This window comes from Fusarium solani (assembly GCF_023522795.1).
Source record: "Fusarium solani strain SB1 chromosome Unknown bctg00000002, whole genome shotgun sequence".
Classification (NCBI taxonomy): Eukaryota; Fungi; Ascomycota; class Sordariomycetes; order Hypocreales; family Nectriaceae; genus Fusarium; species Fusarium solani.
In genome coordinates, this window is record NW_027072155.1 from 4,480,766 (window position 1) to 4,490,243 (window position 9,478).

The 9,478-nt window shown below is 56.8% G+C and overlaps 1 protein-coding gene across 1 annotated transcript; it reads left to right on the top strand.

The window, feature by feature from the left end:
• Positions 1 to 41: 41 nt before the first annotated feature.
• Positions 42 to 8,519, top strand: MRS44_005372 (uncharacterized protein; the record flags this gene model as incomplete). Its single annotated transcript, XM_065622577.1, has 6 exons — positions 42 to 224; positions 462 to 1,231; positions 1,314 to 1,827; positions 1,892 to 2,015; positions 2,076 to 7,077; positions 7,139 to 8,519. 6 exons carry the CDS (start codon positions 42 to 44, stop codon positions 8,517 to 8,519), a joined length of 7,974 nt encoding a protein of 2,657 aa, XP_065478649.1.
• Between the last annotated feature and the right edge of the window lie 959 nt (positions 8,520 to 9,478).

The window sequence follows — 9,478 nt, forward strand, 5'->3', positions numbered from 1 at the left end:
GGGGTGGTACGCAGCTTTTCTCGACCGGACTGGCTTTCAACATGAAACTACCCAACCCCGCCCAACCTGATATCTACAGCAGGCATCGATTTAGAGACCCGGGTATCATCTTTGTCGCGCTTGATTCCCGGAACACCGATATGCGATCGGCTGTCAGCTACGGGCTCGGTGTCAGCACGCGGCTGAGTGATGTTAGGAGCCCCGAGACCTACCGTCTTATCTCGGTAATCCGACTTCAACCTCGCCCTAAGAATTCCGCTCCTGCGCAATAGGCACCCCACGTCGGTAGATGCCGGCTAAGTGGACAATGATACGGAATTCCTGACCGATCCTAGGATGGTGGGTAGGGGGTAGTCTTAGGTGAGATAATCAACTGATTCCCATCGTGACTTAAGCTCATAACTGGCCCATGATGAGCCCTTTTGACTCGAGTAAACGTTGCAATCTATGAGCTTTATTAGGTCCGCAAGCGTCACGTCTCACCGAGGGACGCACAACTTAATTCAACATTACGGACCATACCCATCTTTGTATTATTTGCTGGTGTACTTTTGACGATCATCATGGAATTTTCTAGTCAGCCAAACGGCCACTCACGGTACACGAACGGCCACACCAACGGCCAATCGGAGTACACCAATGGCTACACCAATGGCCATACCAATGGACACACCAATGGGCGCACAAAAGGCTATGCTAATGGCCATGCCAGCGCTTCCATCGGGAAGCCTCTGTATGAGCCCATCGCCATTTGCGGCATGGGAATGAGACTCCCGGGCTCAATCAACGACTCCCAAGCCTTCTGGGACCTGTTGCAGAACAAGCGCAACGGACGATGCAAGGTGCCCAAGGAGCGTTACGACGTCGACACTTGGTTTGGCCCTGGAAAGTCCGGCCACGTCGCCTCCAAGTTTGGCTATTTCCTCGACCATGTCGACCTAGCCAAGATGGACACGTCCTTCTGGTCGGCGACCAAGGACGAGTGCGCTTCCATGGATCCGCAGCAACGACTCCTGCTCGAGGTTGCGTACGAGGCGTTGCAGACAGCCGGACAGAAGTCGTCAGAGCTGCGCGGTCGCAAGATCGGTGTCTTTGTCGGCAGCTTCGAGGGCGACTGGCTGGAGTTGGACCAGCGCGACGTCGAGAACTTCAGTCGCCATCGTCAGTCCGGCTCGGGCGACTACATGGCAGCAAACCGCATCCACTATGAATTCGGCTTTATGGGTCCCAGGTAAGATGACGACCGAGGTCTTTCCAAGCCACTGAAGCGTCATTGGCGAGTCCACGAGAGACTCAGCTGACATTCTTTACAGTACCGTCATCCGCAGCGCGTGTTCCAGCTCCATGATCGCGCTCCACGACGCATGCACTGCTATCATCGCCGGAGAGTGCGAAGGCGCTATTGTTGGAGGCTGCAATCTCATCCTTTCCCCGCGCATGACAGCCACCATGCAGGAGCTGGGCGTTGCCTCGCCGAGCGGCTACTGCCACACGTTTGACGCCGACGCCGACGGCTATGCCCGTGGCGAGGCAGTCTCGGCTGTCTATATCAAGAAGCTGAGCGATGCCATCCGCGACGGCGACCCCGTCCGGTCCGTGATCCGGTCTACATGCTTCAACTCCGGTGGACGGGCTGCAACGATGTCGGCGCCCGTGGCCGCCGCTCATGAGGCCCTGATGCGCCGCTCCCAGGAGCTGGCTGGTATCACCGACTTTTCTAGGACGGCCATGGTGGAGTGCCACGGAACTGGCACACCTGTCGGCGATCCTATTGAGGTTCAGGCCGTCGCGAATGTCTTTGGCGATCATGGGATCTACATTGGATCGGTGAGTTTCTGGGACCGTTTTCCTCATCAACCTGAGTTTCCAGAGTACTGATGATTCATTGCAGGTGAAAACCAATCTTGGACACGCCGAGGGTGCCTCAGCGATGTCCAGTCTCATCAAAATGACGCTGGCCCTCGAGCACAAGATCATCCCAGCCAATCTCAACTTCAAGACCCCGAATCCCAGCAGTACGTCTTGGATGATCTAGCACTCCTGCTAAATTGAACATTGACTAATTTATTCGATAGTCCCATTCAAGTCACGCAAGCTCACAGTGCCGCTCGAGTCTACCCCGTGGCCCAAAGACCGCGACGAAGTCGTTGGCATCAATAGCTTTGGTGTCGGTGGATCCAATGCCCATGCTGTTCTTGCCTCGGCGGACTCTTTCGGCGCCGGTATGGCCCAGGAATCCGCAGCCGAGAAGACCACAGTCTCTTGGAAGCCCGCTTTGCTCCTGTTCTCAGCAAAGCATGCGGACGCACTCAAGAAGATCATTGAGAACCAGCAGGCATACCACGTCGCTCACCCGAACCGACTCACCAACGTGGCCTACTCACTCGCCATGAAGCGCGATGCCTTCGACCATCGCGCCTTTGCCGTTGCCGATGGCGTGGACGACTGGAGCGCCAAGTTCTCAACCCGGACTTCCGCCCCTCGTGAGCCGCCGAAGCTTGTCTTTGTTTTCAGCGGCCAGGGTGCCCAGTGGGCTCAGATGGGCAAGGAACTCGTCCAACTCTACCCGAGCTTCGGGGAGAGCATCAAAGAGCTGGACGGATACCTATCCGCGCTCGGAGATGACGGGCCGACTTGGTCGCTGATGGAGGAACTTGTGCGTGGCAAGAAGACCAGCCGTCTGTCCCAGGCAGAGTTCGCGCAGCCGTGCACCACGGCACTGCAGATCGCCCTGGTGGACCTGCTGCGCCAGAGTGGCCTCACGCCGGACGCTGTCGTCGGCCATTCGAGCGGTGAGATCGCCGGCGCGTATGCCAGCGGCGCGTTGACCGCCCGCGAGGCCATCCTCGCTGCCTACTACCGTGGCAAGGCGATGCCGTGGGTGGAGAAGGCACTTGTGGCTGAAGGTACCCAAGGCGGCATGGCTGCTATTGGCCTGGGGTCAGAGCAGGTAATGCCATACCTCACCAAGGGTGTCGTGGTCGGCTGTGAGAACAGCCCTGACAGCACCACGCTCACCGGTGACAAGAGCGCACTCGACATTGTCATGAGCCGGATCAACGAGGCACACCCGGGCGTCCTTGTCCGCGAGCTGAAGGTCGATCGCGCCTATCATTCTCACCACATGCGCATCGGCGCGCCGCACTACCTGGCTTCTCTCAAGGCTCAGGGCATCGAGCCCCAGCCGCCCTCAGTCCCTTTCCACTCCAGTGTCACGGGCGAAGTCATCAGCAACGCTGAGGATCTTGGACCCCAGTACTGGATTGACAACCTTGTTTCTCGCGTCCGCTTCTCTACGGCTGTCAACAGCGTCCTCTCGTCATCCAAGTCGCCCAAGACGTTCGTCGAAGTCGGCCCGCACTCGACACTTGCCGGTCCTATCCGGCAGATTCTCCAAGCCGCGAGTGCGCAGGCCGACTACGTCAACGTCATGAAGCGTGGCGAAGACGGTAGCAGGGCTTACCTCCAGGCCATGGGCGAGTTGTGGAGCCTCCACGTGCCGCTCGATCTTTCCGCCATCGTTGACAAGGGTGACTTCCTCACGGACCTTCCCCTGTACCCGTGGCACTACGAGGAGTCACTCTGGGCTGAGAGCCGTCTCTCAAAGGACTACCGGTCTCGGAAGTTCCGCCACCATGAGCTGCTCGGCTCCCGCATCATCGAGAGCACCGACCACAGCCCGGCCTGGCGCAACATCCTGCGCCTAGAGAGCGTGCCATGGATCAGGGACCACGAGGTCTTTGGCGACGTTGTCCTTCCGGGTGTCGGCTACATCGCCATGGCAGGCGAGGCGATTCGCCAGCTGACGGGCGCGGACGACTTTTCGGTCCAACGCGTCCATATCAAGGTGGCTTTGGCATTGGAGCACGACTCTAAGATTGAGGTCGTGACGCAGCTTGAAAGGGTGGCACTCACAAATTCGCTTGACAGCCCGTGGTACAACTTCACCATCTCCAGCTTCCGGAAAGCCGCGGATGGTGGTGCCGGGTCATGGATCAAGCACATCTTCGGTCAGGTTCGTGGTGGCTCCGACTTCCAGCCAGGCGCGGCGCCAGACGTGTCACCGCTGCAGAGGGCCGTCTCTGAAAAGGGATGGTACCGCAAGTTCCGCGCTTCGGGTTTGGACTACGGTCCGCGCTTCCAAAGCCTCGCCAACATCACGGCCGATCCGTCGACGTCAGAGATTGTGGCAAACATCACCAACGACGTTCGTGATGCTGAGTCGTACTATCCGATTCATCCCGGCGCCCTGGACTGCATGGCCCAGGCTCTCGTGCTTGCCTTGTGCGGCGGCCTGACGAGGAATCTCGGCTCCATGGCTGTGCCCACTTACATTGACGAGCTCTACTGCCGACCGTCTGCCATCAAAGACATGTCCATTCGCGTGAAGGCTACCGAGCGCAGGAGGAATGCCTACACCGGTGACCTGACAGCCGTCTGTGACGGACAGATTGCCGTTCAAGCCAAGGGCTTCCGCTTGACCGTGGTGGACAACACCACTGAGGCCGATGCTTCAAGCAATCTCGGCGCCAGATTCCGCCACGGCGCCGTCCACCTCGAATGGAAGCCTGACATCAACTTCGCTAATGTCGACATGCTGTTCTCTCCCGATCTGCCGCCCGACCAAGACTTCCACTTGCTTGACCAGTACCTTGCGCTGACCTCCATCGAGGTGGCCGAGCGTACGCGAAACATGAAACCCGCTCAGGATTTCATGGCGCTCTTCCAGAAATGGACGGCAGACTTCGCCGCGGAGACGCAACTCGAGGCCCTGTTCGATGCTTCAGAGAAGGACATCCTTCGCAACGACAGCGCTTACCGCAACAAGGTGATGGACAAGACATATGCCCAGCTCATGGACTGTCAAACACGCGCGGCTGCTGAAGCGATTGGTCGAATTGTCAAGGATATCGAGGGCCTCATGAACGGCACCACCGACGGTCTCGACATCCTGATGGACAACAAGCTGCTGCACGACGTTTACGACGGCATGCAGCTCACAGAGATGGGCAGCTTCTTTGACCTTGTCGCGCACAAGAAGCCCAACCTGCGAGTGCTCGAGATCGGCGCCGGCACGGGCGGCACCACGGCCAAGGTTCTGCCACTTCTTCAGTCTGCCTATGGCGAGCGCATGTATCTCTCCTACACCTACACCGACATCTCGCCGGGATTTTTCCCACCCGCGCAAGAGCGTTTCCGGGAGTTCCCGGGCCTCGAGTACCGCGTGCTGGACATCTCGCAGGACCCGGCCGGGCAGGGTTTCGAGAACGACCTGGAGAGCTATGATCTTATCATTGCCACGAACGTCCTCCACGCCACAGAGCGTATCCTCGACACGCTGAAGAACGTCCGCAAGCTTTGCCATCCTCGTGGGCGGCTCTTCCTGCAAGAGCTGTCTCCCGTCAGCAAGTGGCCCAACATGATCATGGGCGTCTTGCCGGGATGGTGGCTCGGCGCCGAGGATGGCCGTCCAGATGAGCCGTACATGGACGAACAGCGGTGGGACAAGGAGCTCACGAGTGCTGGGTTCTGCGGCGCTGAGACTGTCTTCTTCGATGGTCGTCTGTGCCTCAACATCGTCACGACGCCCAAAGAGATGGATGCGAAGCGACCGAGAGTAACGCTGCTTACCCCTGGCCAGGTCAGCGAGTCGTCTGAGCCGAAGGTACGTGCCGTGTCCGAGCAGCTACAGGGTGCCGGCTATCCCGTCGTCGTTCATCCTTTCGGACAAGCGGTTCTTGATCTTGGGATGGACGAGGACGTTGTCGCCCTGCTTGACGTCGACAAGCCCTTCTTCCATGACCTGAGCGAGTCAGACCTTCACGGCTTCCAGGCTTTCCTCGCCCATGCCAAGGGGCGCCGATGTGGCCTCCTCTGGGTCACGGGTGCCAGCCAGGCCGGCTGCACCGACCCTCGCTACGCGCCCGTCATTGGCGTGGCCAGAGTCCTGCGTCTCGAGCTCGGTATGGACTTTGCCACTCTCGAGATGGGTGGTCAGACGGAGGACAGCTCCCTCAAGATCGATGCACCGACTGTGGCGCGTGTGATGGGCGAGTTCCGCCGCCGCGATAGGAACGCCATGGAGTCGGATATCGACACGACTTGCGAGGCCGAGTGGGTACACTCAGCAGGAACCACTCTTGCGGGACGCTACCATTATCTCGACATGGACGCCGAGCTCAAGAAGCCCGCGCCCAGCAGCGGCACTGAGACAGCCGTTTCTGCTCCGGAGCAAAAGACATACCTCAAGCTCGACACTTGGCGGCCAGGTCTGCTCGACGCTTTGTACTGGAAACGCCTGCCCGTCGAGGAGCTTGCTCCCGATGAGGTGCGTGTCGAGGTCCGCGCCGTTGGCCTCAACTTCAAGGACGTCCTGGTCGCCATCGGCATCATCGCCGAGCCAGTCAAGATCGCCCGCGGCATGGGCTACGACTGCAGTGGTGTCGTCACAGCAGTTGGCCGCGACGTCACCAAGCACCGCATCGGAGACCGCGTTGCCGTCTGCGAGAGCGGCACGTTCTCCACATCGCTCAATGTCTTGGAGCAGCTCTGTGCGACATTGCCAGACGACATGTCGTTTGAAGAGGGCGCCACCATGCCTCTCGTCTACGCCACGGCGTCGTACTGCTTGCTAGACGCAGCTCAGCTAGCCAAGGGCATGACGGTCCTGATTCATGCGGCCGCTGGCGGTGTCGGTCTCGCTGCGATTCAGCTGTGTAATATGGTGGGCTGCGAGGTCTACTGCACGGTCGGCAGCGACGAGAAGGTGCAGTACCTCATGGAGCACTGCGGCATTCCGCGTGATCACATCTTCAACTCGCGTGACACGAGCTTCTTGCCTGGTCTGATGGCCATGACGGACAATCGCGGTGTCGATGTGGTTCTCAACTCGCTGTCGGGTGAGCTGCTGCATGCTTCGTGGAAGTGTGTTGCTGAAGGTGGCGCCTTTGTCGAGATCGGTCGTCGTGACTTTATCGGGCAGGCCAAGCTTGCCATGGAGCCGTTTGAGACTAACAGGTCCTTCATCGGCTTTGACTTGGGTGCCATGAGGAACCAGCGACCAGATACCATTGCTAGGTGAGTTAGAAGAGAGATATTCCTAGTCTTAACATGTCAGGCTGCTAACACAATATCACAGGCTCATGGACCGCATGATGAAGCAAGCCAAGGAGGGCCGTATCAAGCCCATTCTGCCCATGAAGATCTTTGACGCAGCTCAGATCTCTGACCCCTTCCGGCTGATGCAGAAGGCGCAGCAGATCGGCAAGATGGTCATCTCCATGCCCGCCAGCGCCGACACCGAGCTGTCATCCGAGGCCACACACAAGCCCTTCCGCGCGCGCTCTGATGCCGCCTACCTCCTCACAGGAGGTCTGGGTGGTCTCGGCAAATCCATCAGCACCCGGCTTGCCGAGCGCGGCGCTCGCCACTTTGTCTTCCTCTCCCGCTCCGCTGAGAAGCCCGAACACGATGCCTTCTTCAAGGAGATGGAGTCCCTGGACTGCACAAGCACCAGAGTGTCAGGCGACGTCGTCAACTACGACGACGTCGTGCGGGCCGTCAAGGCCGCGGGCAGACCGATCGCCGGTGCGCTCCATGCGCCCTTGGTCCTGCAGGATAACAGCTTCCTGGACATGTCTTTCGACGAGTGGAACGCGCCTTTCCGCCCCAAGGTCGAGGGCGCATGGAACCTGCACAAGGCGCTCCTCTCCGAGAAGCTCGAATTCTTCTTCCTCTTCAGCTCCTTCGGCTGCATGTTCGGACAGTGGGGCCAGTCCAACTACTCCGCCTCCAACACCTTCATCGACGCCTTCGTCGGCTACCGCCACTCGCTCGGCCTGCCCGCCTCCACCGTCAACATCGGCGTCATGGGCGACGTCGGCTGGGTCGCCGACAACCCGGAGGCGCTCGAGAAGCTCCAGGCTGCGGCATCCCACGTCTCCCAGGAGAGCGACTTCCTCGACTGCGCCGAGCTTATGTTCATGCGCCCCGGCCCCACGCCGCAGACGGATCCCGCGCACTTCGTCCAGCACTCGCAGGTCGGCTTCGGCCTGCGCACGACGCTGCCGATCCTGGCGCCGAACAACCGCGTCGTCTTCCGCAAGGACCCCCGCATGCTGGTCTACCGCAACCTCGAGGCTGATGCGGGCTGGTCGGCGGCGGCGACGACGGGGGCGGCGGGCGCGGACCCGGCGGACGAGGAGCTGACGAGGTTCTTGCAGGCTGCGTCTGTGAACATGGCTGTGCTGCGCGGAGAGGAGGCGACGCGCTTCATTGCGCAGAATGTGGGCCGGACGCTGTTTGGCTTCATGCTGAGGTCTGAGGATGATTTTGATGTGCTTACGCCGATGGCGGATCTGGGTATTGACAGCTTGGTCAGTATTGAGTTAAGGAACTGGATTACTAAGAGGCTTGTTGTGGAGGTGAATGTGCTGGAGATTACAAGGGCAGGCAGCCTGTTGGAGTTGGGTGGTTTGTTACAGACGAGGATGGTGGAGAAGTATCAGGCTAGGATGTAGATCAGGGATTGGTTTATGCCTGAGGAACGTCAGTTCCGAAGGATCCATTTCCGCGCCCTCTTCCGGCGGCTAATAGGCAGACAGGTACCCGTCTCTCTAAAATTAGACGGGCCCGTCCCTATTACTATATTCGGCATCGGCTCCTCTATTATTAGACCTTCTATCGCATTATATATAACTTCTTAGGTAGTACCCTTTAATAGTTATTAGAATATAGTTATACTCTTCCCCTAGTAGAATTAAATTTTATTATACCTAATAGGTTTAAGAAGTACTATAGCCAAACTATAATATAACTTTCTTTTTACTCCCTAGCCGAGTATAAGGCGTCTTATTTATTAATATCTTCTTATACTATATCCTAAAGCTTACCTATGCCTCTTCTATTAGTAATTAATCGCCTATTTTCTATCTTATAGGCTACCCGGGCTTTAATATAATCTATCTCTGCCTTATCTTAGTCTAGGTAAGCTATTATCTCTTCTTTAGTTTACTCCCTCGAGCCTATTAAGGTAATATAGTATTTCCTTATCTACTTATAATTAAGATACTATTTAAAGCTTTCTTTAAAATATCTTAAGGGTAATCCTATTACCTTTCGGTACTATTAATTCCCTATAAAATTCTTATGCCCTTAGGCTTTATATTAAGTATCTCTAGATATAATATATCTTTAATAAATTACCTATAGGTTATTATATCTAAGAGGCGGAGATAAAGCTATATTTCAAAAAAATAAAGGCGGTAATTACCTATAGGAAGAGATTATATGCAATAGAGATAAAGGCTCTATAGGTAGCTAAAAGAATAGTTCTATAGATAATTTAATAGTAGTAGCTTCTTAAATAGCTAGCTTCGATTTAATAACTAATTATAATAAGTACTTTAAAGCTATATTATACTTAAACTCTTCCGGGGTAATAACTGATTACTATTATATCCGCTTAAATACTATTATT